The following is a 23,770-nucleotide window of genomic DNA, read 5'->3' on the forward strand; positions in this document are numbered from 1 at the left end:
ATTTATTTTTGCAACACATGTATTGCTAAACCTTGTTTATTGACCTCCATTGTTTGTATACTTAAGAGTATACAAATTTATCAGGAATTGCCGAGGTGAGTATCTCCAGAGAGGACGCCTTCAACACCGGAGCGGGGGGAAGCACAGCGTCCCGGAGCCTCAGTTCGGAGCGGTGAGAGCCACCGAGGGAGCCTCAAGTCCTCGACAGGACTTGCCCAGGAGCCGGTAGCTCAGCTGGCGCGAGCAGCTGACTCACAGGGGGCGGTGCCAGGAGTGACGGCACCAGCCCTCAGTGGGGAAAAACCCGTCCCAGGGAGCGCGGCGATCAGGGCGTGGCGCGGCAGTTGGCGCAGGCAGAGCGAGAGGGCAGCGAGCGGGATGGGGAGCACTCGCCTCAGGACCGGGCCCGCCCTGGGAGCTCTGCCCCGGCGGTGGCCAGCGTAGGCACCCAGACAGAGCCGATGAGAGGGGAGGTCTGCGGCACAGACCTCGGAGTGTAGAAAGTGCCTCCACTGGTCTCTTGAGGCGAGGGTGCACAATGGGCAGGGCTGCACTCGGTGCACCCTGGTGGAGGTCCTCCTGCAGCAGGTGGCGAGCTGCGGGAGGCTGTTGGAGAGCTAAAAGATGCCAGGGAAGCTGAGAGGAAGCTGGGCTGCTTGCTCCAGGCCCAAACTGTGCAGGGGCCGCAAACGTCCAGCATTGCTCATATAGGAAAGAAGGAGGGCAGCAACCCAGGAAGCTGGGAATTAGTAACAAGAAAAACCAACAAAAAAAAGGAGAAAGAGGACAATTAACAGCAAGGGGCTTCCTCCTAAATCTGATGTCCCCACCCAGAACCGCTTCGCAGTTCTGCAGAGGGCTAATGAGAAAGCACCCACCACACCTAATGAGCATCCTGCTGATGCACCAGTAAAGAGGATCACTACTGGTGCCTCCAGGAAAAAGCGGAGGGTCATAGTAGTAGGGGACTCTACTTTGAAAGGCACAGAGGCGCTCATCTGCTGGCCTGATCCAGTCTCGAGGGAGGTGTATTGCCTGCTGGGGGCTTGGATCAGGGATGTTGCTGAGAGGCTGCCTGCTCTAGTAAGTCCTGCTGACTATTACCCCCTTCTAGTGGTCCATGTGGGTGCTAGAGATATAGACAGCAGTAGCCTGGAAAACATTAAGAAGGACTACAGAGCCCTGGGAGAGGTGGTTAGGGGCTCTGGAGCTCAGATAGATAGTTTTTTCATCGATTCTCCAGGGCAAAGGGGAGGACCTTAAAAAAGCTAGGTGCATTTGGCAGGTTAATAAATGGTTAGAATGGTGGTGCCATAGTCAGGGGTTTGGCTATTTAGAACATGGGGCTCCATTTGGGAGGCCAGGTCTACTGGAGGCTGATGGAGCTGGTCTGACAAAGAAGGGGAAGAGCTGTTTTGGTAGGAGGCTTGCCAGGCTGGTCAAGAAAGCTTTAAACTAGATGTGTTGGGGGAGGGGAGCATTGATCCATCCCAACATTCCTGGTCAGTTGCCAGCACCTGTAATAAGTGCTTGTAGCGATGTAGAGATGTTCCAGCTGCCCCAGCCATTGAGTCGGCTCCATTTGGAGCTCGGCTAAGGTGCCTCTAGACAAACGCCTGTAGTATGGGTAACAAGCAAGAGGAATTAGAGATGTGTGCAAGGCTACGGGAATATGATGTCATTGGTATCACAGAAACATGGTGGGATGGCTCCTATGACTGGAGTGTCGGAATGGAAGGTTACAGGCTGTTTAGAAAAGACAGGCCAGCAGATGGGGAGGGGGCATTGCTATCTATGTCAGTGATAGGCTAGAGAGTATGGAACTCTGTCTGGGGACAGGTGATGAGGTAACAGAGTGTTTGTGGGTCAGGATCAAAGGGAAGACAGCAATGGGGGACATTACGGTGGAGATCTGTTACAGGCCGCCTGATCAAGAGGACTCTGTGGATGAAGCGCCCTACAGACAGATAGGAGCAGCCTCACGCTTGCAGGCCCTTGTCCTCATGGGGGACCTTCAACCATCCTGACATCTGTTGGAGGGACGGTACGGCCCGGCACAGGCAATCCAGGAGGTTCCTCGATTGTGTGGAAGACAACTTCCTCTTTCAAGCAGTAGAGGAGCAGACGAGGAGAGGTGCCATGCTTGACCTCATGCTCACCAACAGGGAGGGACTGGTTGGAAATGTGACGCTCCAGGGCAGCCTTGGCTCTAGTGATCACGAGATGGTTGAGTTTGAGATCCTCAGGTCAGTGAGAAGAGCATGCAGCAAGCTCACTGCCCTGGACTTCAAGAAAGCAGACTTTGGCCTCTTCAGGAACCTCCTTAGTAAGGTTTCATGGGATACAGTCCTAGAGGGCAGGGAGGCCTAAGACTGCTGGTCGGTATTCAAGGATCACCTGCTACGTGCTCAGGAGTGTTGCATCCCGACTAGAAGAAAGTGCAGCAGGAGGCCCAGGAGACCTCCATGGATGGACAAGGAGCTGCTGAGGAAACTTAGAGGGAAAAAAGAAGCTTATAGAAGGCGGAAGCGAGCACAGGCAGCCTGGGAAGAATATAGGAGCATTGCCCGGGAAGCTAGGGACCAGGTTAGGAAAGCTAAGGCCCAGCTAGAATTAAGTTTGGCAAGGGATGTAAAAGATAACAGGAAAGGATTCTATAGATACGTAGCAAATAAAAGACAGACTAGGGACAACGTGGGCCCTCTCTGGAAGCTATCAGGAGGACTGGCTACCATCGATTTGGAGAAGGCTGAGGTTCTTAATGACTTCTTTGCCTCCATCTTCACCAGCAAATGCTCTGACCACACCACGGAAGTCTTGGAAAGCAAATGCAGGGACTGTGAAAATGAAGACCTTAGGCCCACTGTAGGAGAGGATCGGGTTCGAGACCATCTTAAGAACCTGAACGTGCACAAGTCCATGGGACCTGATGAAATCCATCCACGGGTCCTGAAGGAGCTGGCGAATGAAGTTGCTAAACCACTGTCCATCATATTCGAAAAATCCTGGCAGTCAGGTGAAGTTCCCGATGACTGTAAGAAGGGTAATATAACCCCCATTTTCAAGAAGGGGAAGGTGGAAGACCCAGGAAACTACAGACCAGTCAGTCTCACCTCTGTGCCTGGCAAAATCTTGGAGCAGTTTCTCCTGGAAAACATGCTAAGGCACATGAAAAACAACGAGGTGGTTGGTGACAGCCAACATGGCTTCACTAAGGGGAAATCCTGCCTGACCAATCTGGTGGCCTTCTATGATGGAGCCACGGAACTGATGGACAGGGGCAGAGCAGTTGACGTCATCTACCTGGACTTGTGCCAAGCGTTCGACACTGTCCCGCATGACCTCCTTGTCTCTAAATTGGAGAGACATCAATTTGATAGATGGACCACTTGGTGGATAAAGAACTGGCTTGATGGCCGCACGCAAAGAGTTGTGGTAAATGGCTCGATGTCCAGTTGGAAACCTGTAACGAGTGGTGTCCCTCAGGGATCGGTGTTGGGACCGGTCCTGTTCAACATCTTTGTCGGCAACATGGACAGTGGGATTGAGTGCGCCCTCAGCAGGTTTGCCGACGACACCAAGCTGTGTGGTTCGGTTGATACGCTGGAGGGAAGGGATGCCATCCAGAGGGACCTTGACACGCTTGTGAGGTGGGCCGATGCCAACCTTATGAAGTTTAACCAAGCCAAGTGTAAGGTCCTACACCTGGGTCAGGGCAATCCCAGGCACTGCTACAGGTTGGGTGGAGAAGAGATTCAGAGCAGCCCTGCTGAGAAGGACTTCGGGGTGTTGGTTGACGAGAAGCTTAACATGAGCCGGCTTCAGTGTGCGCTTGCAGCCCAGAAAGCCAACCGTATCCTGGGCTGCATCAAAAGAAGCGTGACCAGCACGTCAAAGGAGGTGATCCTGCCCCTCCACTCTGCTCTTGTGAGACCTCACTTGGAGTACTGCGTACAGTTCTGGTGCCCTCAACATAAAAAGGACATGGAGCTGTTGGAGCGAGACCAGAGGAAGGCCACGAGGATGATAAGAGGGCTAGAGCACCTCCCGTATGAGGACAGGCTGAGAGAGTTGGGGCTGTTCAGCCTGGAGAAGAGAAGGCTGCGTGGAGACCTCAGAGCAGCCTTCCAGTATCTGAACAGGGCCTATAAGGATGCTGAGAGGGACTCTTCCTTAGGGACTGTAGTGGTAGGACAAGGGGTAATGGCTTCAAACTTCAACAGGAGAAGTTTAGATTAGCTATAAGGAGGAAGTTCTTTACAGTGAGGGTGGTGAAGCACTGGAATGGGTTGGCCAGGGAGGTTGTGGATGCTCCATCCCTGGCGGTGTTCAAGGCCAGGTTGGACAGAGCCTTGGACCACGTGGTTTAGGGCAAGGTGTCCCTGCCCGTGGCAGGGGGGTTGGAAGTAGATGATCTTAAGGTCCTTTCCAACCCTTACTATTCTATGATTCTATGATTCTAATTATACCAGTACTGCTACTGACTGATTTTGTGTTAAACTAAGTATGTTCTGAAAGGATGCTGTCACCAACATACTTTCAAAGTCTGAAATTAATGCAAAATTCAAATGAAGCAGTGTAATATATATTCCCTTATTCTATCATTATCATCTAGGTCCTATGCTTAAAGCAAAGATTCATTCTTAGATTGATTAGAACAAAGTCATTTTCCAAAGCAAGCACATTTCTGCTAGTAGCCTCTTATTTCAAATTTCTCATAAGCAAGAAGAAAACCCTCAAAATACTCAGACACTACATTGTTATGTAAGTAGGTTATAATTAGATTAACTCACCAATGCATGGATCATACCTTCCCAAATATTGGTTCAGCACTTAACACAATTAGACTTTGCTCTACTGAGACATAGGGGCTCTACTCATTGCAAATCAAGAAGACGGTGGCTTCAGCAGGGAAAAGAAGTTTTCTGTCAAATCAGTTGATATAACACTGACCTACTTGTATAACATACTGTAAGGCATTTAAATTTCACTACTTCTTGTAAAAGATAAGACAACCTATCTATTCCACAAAGAAGAAACTGGGTTACTCGTTCCTGGTTTTATATTTTAAGTAAGCAGATTATCTAGGTGCAATTCTTACAGTGTATGAATTCAGGCTTTCTCTTTCCAGCATTCATAGGAAAGATCAGCAATGGTAATATTCCATTCTTGGAAGTAACGAATGCATAAAGACAGGAAGTACCCAACTCCTTTTCTCCAAGACCCAGTATTACCAGTGACAGAAAACAGATCTAAGTGCCTGTCAACATGTGAGCAAGCATGTGTAACAACTGCAGGGTCCCACAAACTTAACTGAGGAAATACTGCAAAGAGAAATTGATTAATATTTATAGACCACTCAATCTCAAGTGCTTCGGTAAAGATCTCTCTCTTTTGCTTTCTTAGGTTCTGTTATCAAACATGTGGAAGGCATAAATAAATACAGGTAGGATGTAAAAAGCTACTCACATGGCTATTACTGACTGCACTTTACGAAAAAATAGTCCATTTCTCTTCTATCAGAGCCTTCTCTGGTCCTTACTACTTGTATGTAAGATCCTAGCTATTCATAATGAAGTGAACCATTGTATTTATAGGCAGAAGCAAACAAACTTTGAAGAAAAAAGAAAAACCAGTTATGAAGACTCCAATCCTTACAAGTATTTTCTGATTTCTTGAATACAGGTAAACTAACCACCTTGAATAGTAATCCCTTTTGTCTTAGTTTAAAATGAAAAGTATTAGCTAGAAGCCTTTCATGAATCAAACTAATCCCAACTCAATATGGTATGTACATCAGTATATCAGATATTGTTTATCTGAAAGATTACACTGACAAGGCCCTCTTGGCTTCTCTTGCAATATCTGTTTGAAATCTTTCCCTTTTTTATCCTGGTCTGAAATCAGAAGCAAGCTGCCTCCAGCATTCAGAATTTAGCTGTCAAGTAAATCTCCATGAAACATTTCTTAAAAAAAAAAAAATCATAACAGATGCTGAAAACTTTCCATGTTCGCCTCATTCAGTACTGAGGGCAGACAGAACCTCCAACACAGGACTTTTTCTGCCTCCACCTGGTAACTATTAATGCTCCATATTCCTTTCTACTGTGAAGTTTGAAGAAATCACTCCTATAGTAGGATGTACTATCACTTGAGGTAGTTTATACAGATCAAAATAAGCAACTGTCATTCCACATACAAAACTTTCACTCCTGCCACTTACACCACTTGTTTTGCTCCTTTGCTTTACACTTTGGTTCACGCTTATCACACTGTACATTCCTGAGGAAAGGAATAAGGTGTTTTCATGGTTTTGGAAACCAAGATGAATATTACGGTATCAATGCAATTAAATAATTAAAAATATAATGATCTTGACTGAAGAGGTATTTCAATATACCTCTTGGCATAATGACAGCAATTGAAAATCCTTCTAGACTGCAGCCTACTTGGCACTTATTTATCAACTTACTCATTTCTATTCTGTTTACAAAGTGGAGGTAATGAAGGAAATCTCTAGGGAGTTTGGGTGGGGTTTTTTGGGGGGGAGGGGTAGTTCTGGTTGAAGCCACTCTCCCTGCTCTAAGGAAAAGCCTCCCATTGAATGATAAAGGACTCACTGTTACACTATTACAGGAGATGAATTGCATTAACCCCTGCCCTTCCCATTGTACTCACTGCCCACTGGAAACAACAACAGAATTACTAAAATCCCACACTCTCTAATGGGATGGTAATAGGATTCAGAGGCCATTAGGGTAAAGGCAATCCATATTTTACAGTTTAATAAGCTTTTGCTGAAGATGCTGGATCCCTCTTCAAAGCCAACAATTACTGATTTAGTATTAACAAATCCACAACAACTGTCAATGCTGCAGAATGCATTTGAGATGAAGTCAACAGCTTATGGTGACAGACTTTAAAATGTGTGTAGAAAAATGAAACCACTTAAATAGAAATAATTTGTAATTTTACAGTGATACTGGTTATTACTGTCATTTCATATTTCTTTACATCCAAATGTCATGGTTACTCAAGTTTGCACATAATTCTCTCGTTTCTGTAGTATTTGTTTTAGAAGGTGAGCAATTTCATCCTGTTTTCTAAGCACACACCTCTTGCCACAAAGAGATAAAACAGTGAGCACAGAACTATGAGACCAATTGATTCATGAAATTACATTCTCCCCAATCACAGATAATCACACAGATTATTTATTAATATTATGATTACCCATAAATGGTTTGTCTACTAGGCTGTAAATTCAAAAGAACCCATCATTCTTCAATAGCATACCTTCAAGTGTAGAGTGTAAAACACATACTTACTCTGCCCACTATTATCTTAACTATTTTCTTAAAACACCAGTTTATATATTTTTGAAAGGTGAACGTGCAGACTATTTTCTTAGGTCCTTTTAAGATAGAATCTAATAATCTGTATTTTTGCTGTATCCAGTTATTCCCCATTCTCACACAGTAAGATGCAATCCACTCCTTACATTCCTGAAACCAAAAATACACCTCACTTAAATACCCGCCATCAACACTGCTGGATCTAAACCACCACATTCCACTATTCTTTTGTTTACATTTCTGATGGGAAAAAAAGCACATTAAAACAGATGCACTTTTAAAAAGTGATAATTCTGACACTCAGTTTTGCCCCCACAAGCATTCATACTAGTTTCTTTGTGCTTAAAACAGAAAACAAACAGGTATTCCCCAAGACGGTGGTTCTCCAGGTGTCAATTGCCTAGTAAGTCCCTCTCTCAGAACCCAGCAGTGTCCAATGGAAACTGAGTTTAGTCTAGCTTTCTTTCTAAAAATGTCATCTTCTCCCATGCTTCAGTGAGGCACTTGCTTTGAGTGGGAACCCACCAGCTTAATACCAGCCTCCTTGCCAACTCCTTGAAAAATAGTAAGGAGGCATGAAAAGGAATGCCAAATGGACTGTATGTGTCTCTGCAATGGATTGAAAACACCAGCTTTTCCACAAGCCTCCTGCCTTCTCAGCAGCATGTTGCTTGGAACCCAAGCAATGGGGAAGGAGAAGCAGGTTGTTTAGCTGTGGACCTAGACCTCTTTCATGTAGACACATAATCTTCTCTTCTGAGGTGACGTTTTCATATATTTAGATACTGCAACTTCACATACCAGGACCAGGCTGATCTTCAAACTTTCCTGTGCTGTTTATGTGAAGAGCCACCAGGCTTCAATGAAGACCATGCAGAGTCACTATTTATCATTATCAGAACATAATAACAATGAATATGAGTACATCTTTCATTACCTCCACAGTTTGTGTTAAAATCTTACATTTAATGAAATTTAGAATTGATAAGTATTTCCGCTCCTCCAAAAGCAGATACAATGAAGTTTGAGCTTCACTTTCACATCATCTGTGCTTTGTCACATCTAATGCTTAAAAGAAAAATTTCGGTACACTCAAAGAACAGTGGGGAAAGAAAACCAGAATTTATTTATTTTTTATTAGTATAGGGAGTGTGGTTAGGCAGCAACTGCAGGCAGCTTCAAAGATGCTAAAAGCCACATTAACCACAGTGATGTTCAGAGACTGCTAAAGCTATGTTAGTACATTTTGCCATGCAAGTATGCCTTGACAGGACATGTTCCAGCACAATCATGATCGAATTGAACAATAATTTGTGTGCTATGGATACATACTAGCCAGTTCCACTTTTTGAGAACTACTGGACTAGAGATGAAAAACAATTGATCGGTGGTTGGTGAATTAAAGCTTTGTGAGTATGAATAAGTCTTAGAAGTCTTTTTTTTTTCTGTTCAGATGCTTCTTATAAAGATGAGAAGAAATATGATGTTAGGAAACACAAAGAAATAAAATGCCACAATCTAGACAGCGCTGCATCCACGTACACTCACCAGGTGCCATTGTCTCTCTGATACCTTCATCACCTCTATGTATCACCACTTAACTGAACTGTTGCTAGCAGAATGCCATCAGTTTAATAAAGCTTATTATTTCTGTGTCCACTACAGTACACTCAGATTCCAGTATCTTTTTGGCTTGATACTGACTAAAAAAAATCAGTTCCATAATGTAATGAACCAGCTTATCATTCTCCTCCAGATAGGATGGAAACATAACACAATGTACTTGCATACGTTCCAGAATCAGTACACCTATTAGAACATCTGCTTTCTTGTTCACTTGGCTCACATACTTTCATTGCTCAGAAGTTGATTTTTTCAATATATAATTTGAAATTCTGCACCCACACCATAATAATTGTGAATCAAACAAATAAACAAATATGTTAAAAACCTGCACACCCTGCTTGCCTGCTCTACTGCAGATCTCCTTGAAACAACCATCTGTAACACCCTTTCCTACCTTCCTCAACTATTCTTTAGCACAGAATTATAGTTGGTTTAGACTCTTATGTTAGATCTACAAAACACCACTAGAAACACAAAACTTCTCACTTGCAGCATAAATTAGAATTCAAACCAACTCTTTCAGAGATAAAAGTTCTACATTTGCTTAGTTTCCCAGAAAACAAAACAAAATCAAGTCATGGTATATTAAAAATACCCCTAAACTTGCTGCTTATAATAAGGAACTATCAAAACAATTTTAAAAAAGAAAGAAGAATCTTCAAGCCCAAGTGATAAGCTCATGCAGAAGATTTCATTTTAGAAGGTGGTGAACAAGGATAAAACAAATAATTTGCTAAGGCTGGCCAAGGCTGACTGGGTAAACATGGAAAGAAAACGTGCTGCCTGCACTGTAGTCCTGATTTGATTGGCATTTCACACATGCTGTCTCAAAAGACCATTTTGAGTTTTATTTCAGTCAGTCCAAAACATGCTCTCCAAAAAAAAAGGTAGTAAGGAGATGCAATATAATGAACTATAATATGATAATCATGGTTTGGATTTCTGTCAAGTTTCTTAGAGTGTAAATGAGCATTTATCACAAATTTTCCCAAAACTAATAATTTACGCTCATTTCCACAACAAGATAGACAAGACAGACATGATTGTCTTTCATTCAGCTCTTTGTTAACTCTGATTAATTACTTCACTTCCAAATTTCATTAGAAACGTATTCATCTTTTCTAGGTAGCAACAACTGATATGCTGCATCTTGAAGTCTCATATTAGAAAAACTGAACATCTGCCCATTCCTTACATTCTACTGACCTCTAGAGACTGTATGTATATATGTATAGCACATATACATTATTTATGTGCATGTACACATACTGGAGCAATGTCATACTAGACTGACTTCAGAGAAATCTGTATGCAGTATTTGATGCTACAGTTTTTACTCAAATCACAAATTGTTCTTAGAAACATTTTCTTTCCTGTGTTTTCTAGACATGAAAAACCTCTTGCTATTTTTTCCTTTCTGTGTCGTTCCAGCCCAAACACACCACAGCCTCCTTTATCTTTTATGTACAGAATTAAGCTACAAGTATGAATATAAATATTGAGATATTCCAGGTTTCATTTAAGCATGAATGCCTGCCAGGAAGGGAATGCCACAAACTCAGAAGCTCCTAGTTATTGAAAGATAGGCATTATTGCATGTAGGGAGAGAAGGCAAGTCTCTCTCAACTCAGTATCAACACTTCCTCTCCCCACCAAATGGGAACACCTTCCAGCAGCCTCCTTGTCTCCATTTTGTTGCCAGGGAAAAAACTGTACAAAAGCCTGGTTGGGTTTGACATTTAGACCAAACAGAAAGGGCTGAAGGAGTTGAATTTGTCAACTAAACCCTATTAAAAATAGACATTAATCCAATAATAAAGAGAAACGAGGGGAGCAGAAAAGACTATGTGACTCTATAACAGTATTAGCATACCTGACATTGTTATGAGCCATTACTTGGTAATACTTTGTGGTCAAGTATAACAAAAACCATTACCACAAATACAAAACTAATGTGAAATTTTCAAGGCACATTTTCCAACTGAAAATACTTTGTATCAAGTTTCACAGCAAAATGCCCAGAAAACATACAAGGGGCTTTCTAATACTGCTAATGTTTTATAGAGAAGGACCACTCATAATATGCTTTCATACAACTTTGTCTTCTGGAATCTCACAGGCAACCGGAAGTTTAGGAAGATTATCTGATTACTTTGGGGTTGGGGGTGGGGGAGACAGAGCTTTTTATGCAACATTTTACACTGTTATAACCATATTGCACATGATAAGAGATATAAATTCTATTTGATTTGGAATCAGCTGAGCTACAGGTTGAATTTTATTAAATCAATATAAACTATAGATAGAAACTGAACTCTCTGTCTTTCAAAAATTGCATGCATAGATTAAGAATTGCATTGGCTAAATATATTTTACACAATACAGCTCAAACAGAACTAAAACTTTAAGTTACTTAGGAGTTACTTCAACATAAATGAGGAAAAATATATATCCAGGTCTCTTTCTTCAGAAGTATCATCCTTAAGACAACTTCATTGCCAAACACTAGTTCTATTTTCTTTAATTATTTTTATTCACCTTATATCAAACTTTAATGAAACTATCACAGTGACAGAACAAATTATACAAAGGCATTTGAAACAAGCTTCCATCATTAAATTACTATTATCTGCAGTACACTTTCCTATGTACAGATCCATGGTTTTATAATTCAATAAATTACTGCAAACTTTTAGACATCCATTCCTCCTGTATTCTAATAATGTGAGACTAGGTATGTATTTAAAAATGGGCTTAAATTAAAATACATATTCAGATTTATGTGTTTCTTTATACACACATAAGCATCCATAGACAAACCTAGAAATACAATGTTGTTGCTACTGGGAAATGTGTCATTAGGCTCAATTATGGCCAGAATTACTTACCCTATTCAGCTATTCTGAGATTTTCATAGTGTACTCATAAATAGAATTCCACTACACAAGTATGCTTGCTTGTCTCTTCATGACTTTGAGAACTGAGAAATACAAAGATAAAAGTTTATTCCTTAGGGCTATAGTGTGTCATAAGCCTTTAAACTGAATTTGCCAATGTTTTCAACAGGGAATTCTCTTTAGAAACTGATGACATATTACGATCTTTTAAACTAAATTACGTACGATTTCATTGAACTGACAAGTCTGAAAGTAAACTGAAGTAGGGAAGGTACAAGAACATAATTCTGGTAATATTCTTGCACCGGCAACAGTCAGGCTTATTTTTCTGAATGACATAGAACTGTAAAGATATAAAAGTGCTCATGAACTTCTGGCCATGCCCAGCTGAGATGCACAGTGTTCAATATCGATTGCTAATTGTCTCTAAAGCCCTAGGAACTTCTAAGTTTGAGCATAAAAACACACAACTGTTCAGTAAATATGTATAAGCATTAGTGTTTCCTAAGCCACACTCATGAAACACAAAAACATTTCACTCCTTCCACATACAAAGTATGCAGCCAGTTTTCTGAAGGTTAAGGAATTGCCTCAGTATGTGCACAGTTGTAGGCATGCACAAATTCAACAATAAATTAAAGAAGCAGAACATTAAGAAAAAGCCCTACTGGCAATAGCACATCTGTGTGAGAAAAAAACATCAACCTAAAGCTTGTCAGAATAAAGTAATTTTGGGGTTCACACCCTCCAAAGCCCATCAAAATACTAAACCCAAATTACAATAAATAACCTCCAATGCAAAGGACCTGGGAGATGACTTCAGAGATCTGCCACGCATTTTTTCTCTCTGTTTTCTCAAATTATAAGCAGACGCTGAATTTTTCTTACACATTAAGTAGCAAACTGAATAAAGCCATGCTGCTATCTATTATAAAATTCAGTTAAATATAGTAATTTTAATTCCAAAACCTGAAATATCTTCTCAAAAACGTCTTCAACCAATTCTTGTTTTTTCTTTTTTATTTAAGGTAAAAATAGGTACAAACCAGGTGAATGCAGAGAGATCACATTTTTATTACGACTAGCCCAAGTTTTGCATGTTAATCCTACTTGACATGAAAAGCTAGGATTAAAAACCCAACACAACACTCATTACTGGTTTGAATTTGAAATCAGTTCTGGCTGATGATCATCTCCAAAAATAAGTATTCCCACAGATAGAGGTCAGTGGTTGCCTGAAATTGCATCAGTTAGTGCCTGTATACTGGGATCCTCCATCCTTTGGGACTGCTTTATCATTTGATCAGATTAATTAATAAACCAGTAGTTTTAGCACAGGCCATCTCAGCTTCCTACCCATGCATTTGCCATTAGTTACTCTAGAATTTATTGATCCGAGACTCATCACAGGATTTCTCTCAGAACATAAGCACAGAAGATGGTAACTCACAACTGTTCATAGCTAAAAAATATAATAAAAATAAAAAAATAAAATTACAAATAAAAAAAATGAACATACAAATTAAGAAAGAGAATGGGTTTTCGCTATTATGTGTTGATTTGGTAAGCTCTTACTGTTCTCAGAGGAAAGCAACTTCACTGCATTGGAATTCTAATTTTGAGGTTGCATGCATTTCATTTCTTAATTTATAAGTAAACATTTGTATTTAGTGCAGGCACTAAAAAAACCCCAAACAAACCAACAGACTTTTAGGGACACTCTTCCCGCCCTTCCTCCGCAAAAACATGTATTTGAAACAATGTTAATACTAGTGATAAAATGTTAAAAGTGGTAAGTGAAAACTAAAAGCCTTAAAAGACAGGCAGTTTTCTCTACATGTGCCTCATTTCAGCACATATATTTCTTCAGATTTTCGGACTGAATAGACCTAGGATCATGATGTAAAAAAATATTGATCTCATATAATTAAACTACCAACTGCCTGTGTAACCATTCACTTTGAGATTTTTCTTTGGATTTTGTAATCCCACTGCATTTCTTTTCCTCTCTATGAAGTAATCTTTCCTTTGCTCTCCAGCAACATCTACTGGAACATCAGTAAAATGCTGCTATTTCTATTAATCACCCATTTAACATCTAGTAGGGCAGAGTTAGCAAATGCCAAAAGGAGAGATAAACGATCTGCAATTGAGATCCCGCATTCCAGGCTCAAAGAGATCAAGTTAGCTTGTCTTCAACCTTCTAGTTTGCTGCCATTTCATAAGGAGCAATTTTTTCATGACTAATTAATATCAAAAGTCATCTACCATTTACACTTACACATACTTTAAGTCACAAATACCATTTAAAGTACCACATTACATCCAGGACTGCCATTTTTGCCAGGCAAGTTACTCAATTTTGGTTTGATCCAACATGCTTTCAAACAGATCTGAAGCATACAAAGAGCTTGGGAAAATGCATAGGAACATTTTTAAAGGTGAAAGAGAGGCACAATGGCAATTCCAATGCCAAATAATAAAGAAGTTCAGCAAAACTATAGTTTAAAAGTAAAATGTCCACTACAAATCAGTGAAACAGTTACAAGTTCTTTTGTCTGATATTGAGTCTATAGATGAGGCTTAATATGTACTATTAAATACCAGCAAAGGTAAAGTAGTAATGCACAGAGTCCCTTTACACTGATGGGAGACAAGGCTTCCCTGGGGCTTGATCCTATTCAGCTGTGCGGTGGCTTCTCACTACCTATCTTGTAAAACCAGCTACTGCAACTGTACACAAAGCACTGCCACTGGATTTTGCAAGGTACATAGCACCATGCATCCGTACGTCTGCATGCAAGACTCAAGTCATTAGGGTAAACTTGCATAAAGACAAAAGTTCTCAAGTAAACATATTAATTTCCACCTGCAGTATGCTCTTCTGTAGGTCTGCAACACTAAAACCTACCCATCACTGTTTACTCTGACAGCTTATAAAGTTTGCTTTCCACAGCCCTGCTTTCAGAGACGGTTAACTAGAACTCTACTTTTACAAATAACTGATCACTGCAAAATTGTTTGCTTTTCCTTGAATCCCTAATAATGGTCTAACCATCCTTGACTGCTTGTTCACTTTCCAGTATGACAATGAAATTCAGAACATCACTGCTGCTCAGAATCCCTTCCTACTATTTGGTATCTTAGTTTGCTCATACGGAGAGCAACTGTAAAATGTAAGCGCAGAAATGTGGGGAGAGAAGAAAAAGGCACTAAAGCCAGTGAAGACCACAAACAGAAGTCCCAGCAGCTAAATATTCCAGTTGTGAATAAAAAGCACTTAATGAAATGTAACATTTAAAAAGTAATTAAAATTATTTTTGCCTTGGTAATCCCTATAGAGCCTCAATGTATTTTTATAGAGAATAAAAGGGCATGTTTCCACAAACCACAAGCACTTTCAGCTATATAATTTTATATTATCGCAAGACTTAAGTTCATAAGCTTTGCCTGATAAATTAGCTCCTCTCAATAACTGTTAAGCACAAAGCCCTTTATTGTAATCCAAGTGTACTTGTGGACAGCACTTTCAGAGTTAACTCCATTTGACAACTGACATAAACCCATTATTCTAATTTGGTGATTGCTTTACTAAACACAGATGCATTTTATGAGTTTTAGTCACGTATTTCATTCAGGATGTTACTTAATCTCAATTTACAAAACATAAACACAAAATAGGTTTTACAGTATATGTGTAAAAGGGTATAGCCATTCATCCGATGAAATGCCAGGCAAACAAACCATATTCACCTAGACCCAAACTCAGTGTTAGATTTTTACTTTAGTGAATAAATAGTAAATAAGTACAATTAATTTTTAGTTCAGCTGTTGCAACCAAATCGCAGAATGCTAAGCTCCCCGAGGCTTGTAAGACTCTAAAGCTTTTCTTATATTGAGATTTCAGCACTGAATGTAACCTTAAGCAAAGTCCAGCTTTCACAAAAGCTGGTTCTCTGATTTATTTTGATACACAGAGAAAAGGGGGGGAAAACAATCATTCAGTGTGAATACAGCATCCTCACAAACCCATTTCTAATTCAAATTATAGCACATACTTTACATCTTAAACAAAAGAAATCTGATACGACACCGATGCTGCCTCTTGCTGCAGTTGCTTGCCTCAGTTACAAAATGCTGAAAATCTACCGCTCTGACCAAGCCACTCCATAAAACATTCGGATTCAGGCACTTCTTACCTGCCTCAGTTGAAGGCTTCCTTCCCTTGTTAGCAGTATGAAGCATCCTCTAGCCTTCCCAATCTTCACCACCAGCCTCAAATTGCACAGCTAAGTCCCTTTTTTTGCAAGAAAACGCTTATTGAAAGTGATTAGTTTTTGTTGTCCCTTTAAAGTCCCTCCTGCGGGAAAGAGCAGGGGAGCGATGTGACGCCACCTTTTAATCTTTTGCAAGAGTGAAAAGGCAGAAAAGGAGCGCTCGATCAAACTGAGCTTCACACATGACTAAAACTCGCCTGAGAGGCTGCAAGCTCTGGCTAAAGCACCACTAGGCGTAAGTGTAAGAACAGAGAAGAGGGGAGAGTCAATGAAATGTGACAACGTATGTGCATCAAAGACAGGAAAAGAGGGAGAGAACAATAAGAGAGAGATCGAGACAGCAATGAGAGAAAGAGAAAGAATGAGACTGTGAGGGAGAATAAGCATGAAGAAAAGATAGGAGAGTTTTGAAGCAAAGAATTCACAGAATAAAGCCAAAGTGTCTGGCAGCTTCTGTTTTTATCTCAGTGAGCATGACATACTGCCTCTCTCATTTAGCAACACACTCTTGTCTCTTCCAGGTTTGAAAACTGAGATAATCACAATGTGTGCCTGGTTTTGCCTGATTGGCATACTTGTGTGCAGTATACCTGAGACTCCCCTCAACCATCTTCGAGAGATGCATTTATGTGCAATGAAGTTCATCTATTCATTAGGAAAGATGCCTTCCCCCCCCCCCCCAAACCCCAGGAGCTGCTAATTTCCTCACCAATTTACAATATAGTTTCACTGGCAGATGGAATTCTACTTATAACTACTAACAAACTGCCACTGATAAACAAATGACTGAACAAATGTTTAATGTTGATAACTGAGTTTTCATAGCAACAAAACATATTAGCATTGATAAATGCGTGTTTAAAACAAAAAGGTATTACGGACAGTTTCTGCTGTTTGTCTTGTTATTTCTATATGAAGCTGCACTAAGTAGTAGAAGAAAAAATGTGACCCACAAGTAACATTTTAAAGGAACCCATCAGAGACCCAATCACATTTCAAATTGTTTAAAAAAAGGCAATTAGGAGCTAAAAACTACATTTAAAAATTTGAATTACAAAAAAAAAAAAAAAGGTTCACACGTAACTCCTCAGACAAGTAGGGTTCATTTTCATGCAAAATGTGGGGGGTGGTGGTGAGGGAGGGTTGTGTTGTTGACAGGGTTTTCTAACTACATATACCATGTGTAACATTAGGACAGCTTCTGTAATTTGCTTTGTTTATACATTTTACCTTTTTAAGGTAAAGGCAATCAGACTTTTAGCCAACTGGCAATTGGTCAGCTGGCCAAAAGGCATAAGACTGGACTGCAGAACCAGTACAAGTCCACAATCAGACTTGGATATTACATGGAGATAGAAGGTTAAGAGGGCAGCAGGAATGTGAACAAATCGGCAAAAGAACATACTTTCCCTTTGCTGCAGCATCCTACTTGGGCCTCCCCTTGGATCCCAGCATCTCAACTCTGTTAGGGAAAAGCAAGGACTATGTCAATGGCATAAGATTCTGGAAATCTGAATCTAGATCTCAACTGTAGAGCACGCTAGATAATGCAGATCACATAGTGCTACATTCAGGCATCCGTGTTTTAAGGTACCTAGCTAGTATTAAAAAAAAAAAAAAGAAGTTTTAACAGCTCTACATCCTTTTCTGTCAGGATTTCCCATTCCAGAGAGGTTGTTATGAATATGAATTCATGAATGATTATCAGGGAATCAGTGGCCAACTTCAACACTGAGTACTTATATATGATTGTGCAAGAAATTTTACAAGAATTGATGTTTTTCTAGGAATGTTAACCCCCAGAATCTCCCTACAAACCATCATATTAAGCTCTGAGCAGCCAGAATCCAGTTTTCATATTTGTAAAGTAAAACTTGCAAAACAACTCTAAGCTTGCAAACTGTCTACCCCACACTTACTGCTAAATTTGTGACTGCTTCAGTGTTTCACCTCTTATTTTTTGTCCCCTGGGGGTTAGCAATACATTTTCATAAATATGGACTCATTACAATCAGATTCTCACTAATCTTCTTGAGCAACCTTCATTATATGAGCTAAGAGTAAAACTTACCACAAGGAGAAAAATATTCACAAGAACACTGAGCTTTTAAACCTCTCTCCGTATGTGTATCAATACAGCGTTAGCCTGACCTAGCAACGGAGCATTTTGTGTGATGGTTTACATCAAGTATTTCTCCTTGCTCTGTTGGTGTAAGGAATCTAATCGAAACAGTGTAGCTGCTTTAAAGGCCTCCTGTTATCTCTTCCAGACATGAAGGAAATAAACACCACCTGAAGATTCAGGGGGACAAGAGGAGGAAGAAGAAATAGAGATCCATGTGTTCAGACACTGCAATTTTTTCCAGAGCATGATTAGTAACTGCTGTAATGGAAGTGTCTAGCTACCTTTTAAAAAGAAAAATAAAAACAAGTTTATAGAAGTTGCTATAAGAAGTTCACTCCATCTATGCAGCGTGTCCATAGGCACATGCGTACGCACACTTAAAATGAGAAACAGGAACAATGAAGTAAGAGATCTTTCCTGGCTATTTCCCACTTCATTTTGTATTTCTCACTCTTATTGGTAAATTGCTTTTCTCATGGAAGTCTTGATAAGCAGTTTCCTCCTATCTTACAATGTACTAGATTATATTGATGACAACAATTCTCAAAAACCACAAACACATATATGCCTACTTCTAGAAGTATTTATTCAGTCTCACAAGCTTATCTACACATTCACAAGGCAATCAAACCTCTGCATTTACATCCAGCGTCAACAAACCACTTGAAAGCATGCACGCAGTTTGTTTGTTCGTTTTCATGAAAGATACAAGATTGTGTGGCTAAAACTAAGCATAAGCTCAAATATTATACTAAATAAATTCTTTTCTACAAGAACTGACCTTGTGTTTGAACTAAAAAATGTTTGGACACTGAACTGCTTGAGCCCTGACAGCTCCAGTGAGCAAAGCAAGTTATTCTCCTATGGAATTAAGTTATTCTATAAATCAGCCACATTTCTCTAAGACAGGCTAGGTCTCTGACGAACAGGAATGCAAAACTGTATTTTACTGCTGTTAAATGTGCTTCCACTTCAGCTTGCCCAAGCAGTGCTCCAGCAGCACACAGGCAGCACACCACAGAACATTACAAAATAACTACACAATACGAGGTACCAGTAATGACAATTTGTGCAGAGTTATAAATAACTGATTTCCAGCCCATTTTTTGTACTTTCAATATTACAGAGAAAACAACTAATCAGAGCTTTCCCTCAATCTTACCTGAGGAAGCCAAGTTGAGTTTAATCACAGAAAACTTCTTGATCCCTTCTCTACTCTACTAGAAGTCTGGATCATTCCTCTGTCTGAGGTCCAGGATTTCATTAGCCTGCACGCAAACACATACTCTATGTCTGAGACTTAAAACTTGCATAGCAATAGAGCAGGGAAGAACACTCAACACATTGCATTGTTTCAATGATGCTGAATCCCCCTCCCACAGCTCCCTGCTGGAAAAACACAGCGACAGTGTTATCTAGAACATGGAGCATTAGGGCTGCAAATAATGGGGAAATCAAGTGGCAAAAGACTGCAAAAATACTCCTGCTCATTAACAGGTCTACTGGCCAGGAACACTCATTGCCTACATATCCTTCGGAGCTGAATGAAAGCCTCTAGCTATGCAAAAGAGCTAATGACCACTTACCAATATCCTTCTGTTTTACACCTAGCAAAGACTTTTTCTCTGCTAGTTGGAACGCACGAACAAAGAACTAATTTTTCCAACCTCTTGTTTTGGTTTTTTCTCTTTCAGACCTGTAGAAAGACTGTCTGCAAGCAGGTTTTTCTTCAGTTATATCGGTTGGTTTAATAAAACATACCACCTTTTCCCCCACAAACCTTGCTTCAATAATACCTTTGGATCTTTTTCTTACACCACAACCACTATAAAAGTAGAATGACACTGTGGGGCCTTTCATCCCTCCCCAACCACCATTCCCTGGACTGCGATCTGTTCACTGCTCAGAGGAAATACAACAGAATAGCACAAGGGCTAGAACAGAGGCAGAAAGAAAATCCTCTGTGTCTTATATTGTCTATACTTAACTTCCCAGGACTCAATTTACGACAAGAAATTAAATTGGTGCAGTAAAAGCAGTGTCACAATCAGACATAATTTTACTGGTGAGAGGCACAAGTTAAAGACCTTGCCACAAGCATAAGCTACATGTAACATCCTGGCAGGGTGAAGGAAAACATGTGATGCTACTGCTGGTATGAATTATAAAACCACTTAAATACTGCTTTTTGAGCACAACTGAATACATGTGATAGCTCATTATAAATTAAAATTGTTTATGACCTCCATTTGGTCCAAACACTACAACCTTACTCACTATATGCATGGTTGAACAAATTTATCTGTGACTGCTGGTGTTACACGATAGAATAGCCAAGTGCTATGCAAGGGAAACAAAGAGAAAACACCAGCAGAAGCAGCTTGTCATTTAGCTCTGAGTCGTAGGGATTTCTTAACGGCTACTGAAAATAATCTTAGATTTTTATCACTGTCACCTCAGTAAGCGATAATAACTAATACATCAGTTGTTTTTTGTTTATATGGTTAATTTTTAGTTTTCTCTGTTTCATAGAGTGTTATTATGAAATCTGTCATTTCATGAATGAATGGAAATAAGTACTTTTGTAAATTTTGCTTGACAGAAGAACTAAATAGGAGATAATCAGTAATTTCCTGGTTATTTGGCAATACCAATTTCAAAGCACACGCAATTCTCCCCTTTCCCCTTCCCCCATTCCATTTACTTGTAAAACCACAGAGGAATATGCATTAAAACGACATTTCAAAATTCAGACTTCTGTGGCACCAACTTGTACTAGTGTCTGCTTCGTGTATTTCTGTTTAGAAATTTTGCTCCAACTATAGCTCTGAAGACAGTCACACAAACTAACACCTTTTAAGACTGTCATCTGTACGTCAAACAACTCCTGAAGTATCTCCCACAGAAGAGTTATGTTTTTTACAACAGCAGTAAACAGATTACCTTCATCTCTGCCTAAATGGCAGCCAGTCCACATGAGCCTCCTATGCCTCACTTAATATTAAGGATGGAAAGAATAACTTACCTTCAAGGTACTGGTCTGCCTGCCATGATTTCTTCCTAACATGGGCCGGGAGCTCCTTTACACTGTATAGGTATGTTCTGCTTGCAAAGACAAAGGCCAGCTTCCAGGAAAGAGCTGTATGGCTCATACATGATTTTCTCCGCTACTAGATAATTTCAGTTCTCTACATGAAGTACAATCTACAGAGTCAATAGAGTACATAGCTTCGCAGAGCATACAATTTATCTTAGAGTACTGGGCAACACACTTAAAAACTGAACAAAGCGTAGCTTTACTGCCCAGTCCTCTGAATTAATATGCAACATTCATGCCTTAAGTATACCCTCGAGCATTCAGTACTTCTGTGAGCCACAGCTTTGAAGATGTGTTGGTTTCCTATGCACTAACTTGACCTATATTAAGGCTGACTTCTATTCTGAGATTCCTCCTGCTGTGAGTTCAGTTCCAGATGCTATATACATTGCCTATGATACAGATGCCAAAAAGCAGAAAGATATCAACCAATTAAAAGGCCACTGCTGTCATTCCCTAAAACCCAGGGCTCATCAAAAAACCATGCTTTTTGTGAGCTGATCTTGGCACAAGCATATTTCCTTGATAGTGTGGAAGCACGTAACCAAATCTAGAAACCTCGTTAAATTATTTGTTGTTATGCCAGGGTCCAAAGAGCTTCTGACTGGCCTGGAGCTGAGCTTGAGCTGCGCCATGTGCAAAGGATGCCTAAAATGCTTTCAAATGGTGAAGGCTTCCCTGAGAAGGAAAATAAGCCTGCAAGAGGTGGCCAAAAAAATGAAGTGGGGGGCAGGGGAGAGAAAATAAGAGAGTTATTAAAGAACAAAGTTCCAAAATGAAAACAGAAAAATAGCTCTCCATCTCTAATGCAGGGCACAGGAAAGGAAATGGAAAACAGGGCTAAAGGTCTTACTTTTTAACACTTGCTCCTGTTTACTCATGTCCTGATCACAATTTTTTCACCAAACTTCCAGTTTTCTTATTCATAGTGCAAAGGTCTTACAGGATTAGGTCATACCCTACTAGTAACACCTGGCAGTTCATTAAATGCTTAAATGCTTCAAACTGCTTCGCATAATGCATAATAACATACTATACATGCACCTACACAGGACACCTAAAATTACACTTATCTCACGAAACAGAATTGTAAAGGCCTTTAAGTCCACTAGGTCAGCTGAAAGACCCCCTAGAGAATCCTGAGGACTTACATTTCTGCACATATATTACAGACCCATAACAAACAGTTAACTTTACACCAAGAGTTACCACAGTAGTAACGATGGAAGCAACACTGGCAAGACAGCTCTGCAGGCACTGCCATAACATCAGCATATAAAAACAACTGCACAGGCCCTACTTGCTGCCTGCATATGTGCAAAGTCCTACTTACAACATGAGTCAAGAGGGGGTTTTATTAAAAAGTTTCACACTGTGTCTATGCTATAACTCAAGCAAATGAGTAGCTAGGAGAAAGGGTGGGTAGTTTCGAGAAAGTCTGGTTTACTCTGTCTAGTGTGGTTCAGAAGAGAGAGTAAAATTCCACCAAGGAGGCTTGATATGGCATTTAAAAGCTCTCTCGTAACACTTCTCTTGGCACGCCATCAGCTCTCAGCAGACGTAGGATATTGGTTTTGAAGAACCTTTGGTATGAACCAGAACAGCTGCTCCTGTCTTTATCCCTGTCACACCACTAACAGGCAATGCACAGTGAAGCAAAAGGCTGAAAAAAACTTTGGTAAATGTAAAGTACTGATGAGAATGTTGAGAACAGCAAGAACTTGACATGATTGATTCTTGAGAACTTTAAGACACAGTCTTTGAAGTAAATTGTTAAAAAGTGACAGAGATGTTCAAAAAAGCATATTTATATTAAAAGTTCTATAAAGAGTGAGGATGACATTACATTAGAAATGACTAAAAATTAAGAAAATATAAATGCACATTTAGTTTGGGTTTTAAGACAACTGTTTCACAGTTCTGAAATGCAACCACATCAACATCATGAATAGCAAGATGTGTTTTTTTAGGTATATTCATTCTCTTAAAAATAGCCATGAGCAACTTGCTGTATTTAAAAATAAAATTTAAGAACAACATTCAATATTTTTTCCTAGATCCATTTTTTCTTTAGAATATACAGATCTTGATTCCATGGAAACTCAGTTGAGGCTGTGTCATTTCTTCCACTCAACTGACTAAAAGCACTGGTGAACTATCTCGCTCTTATTTGAAATATTCTTCAACTTTATGAAGTCAGAGATATTAGAGCAAAAGCTTTCCCGTAAACAGCTTCCAACAAGTGATAGAAGTAGTTAAAGAAAGAAGTGTTAACTATTTTTACTCTTAATAGTTTTCAGCCAACCAGTTTATTACAGCCATTGTCATTTTTTTGACATTCTCTCTCCTGTGACAATCACAGAAGCAATTCAAAACTTGACTTATCAGCCAAC

General features: G+C 40.0%; 1 protein-coding gene across 22 annotated transcripts in view; it reads right to left on the minus strand.

Annotated features, from left to right (window-relative positions):
- The window catches only part of TENM2 (teneurin transmembrane protein 2), a 689,309-nt gene that overhangs the window by 350,402 nt on the left and 315,137 nt on the right, over positions 1-23,770 (minus strand). For 3 of the 22 annotated variants that reach the window (XM_030503770.1, XM_030503769.1, XM_030503768.1), the window contains exon 1: positions 16,078-16,638. The exons of 16 other annotated variants lie outside the window; for them this stretch is intronic. In XM_030503770.1, coding sequence (XP_030359630.1) covers positions 16,078-16,123 — 46 coding nt within the window. In that variant the 5' untranslated portion in view covers positions 16,124-16,638. Of the gene's footprint in view, positions 1-11,869; positions 11,888-16,077; positions 16,672-23,770 lie in introns of those variants that run through there. 3 more of the 22 variants (XM_030503772.1, XM_030503771.1, XM_030503773.1) reach the window with 3 other exon arrangements.

This window comes from Strigops habroptila, chromosome 12, assembly GCF_004027225.2.
Source record: "Strigops habroptila isolate Jane chromosome 12, bStrHab1.2.pri, whole genome shotgun sequence".
Lineage (NCBI taxonomy): Eukaryota > Metazoa > Chordata > Aves > Psittaciformes > Psittacidae > Strigops > Strigops habroptila.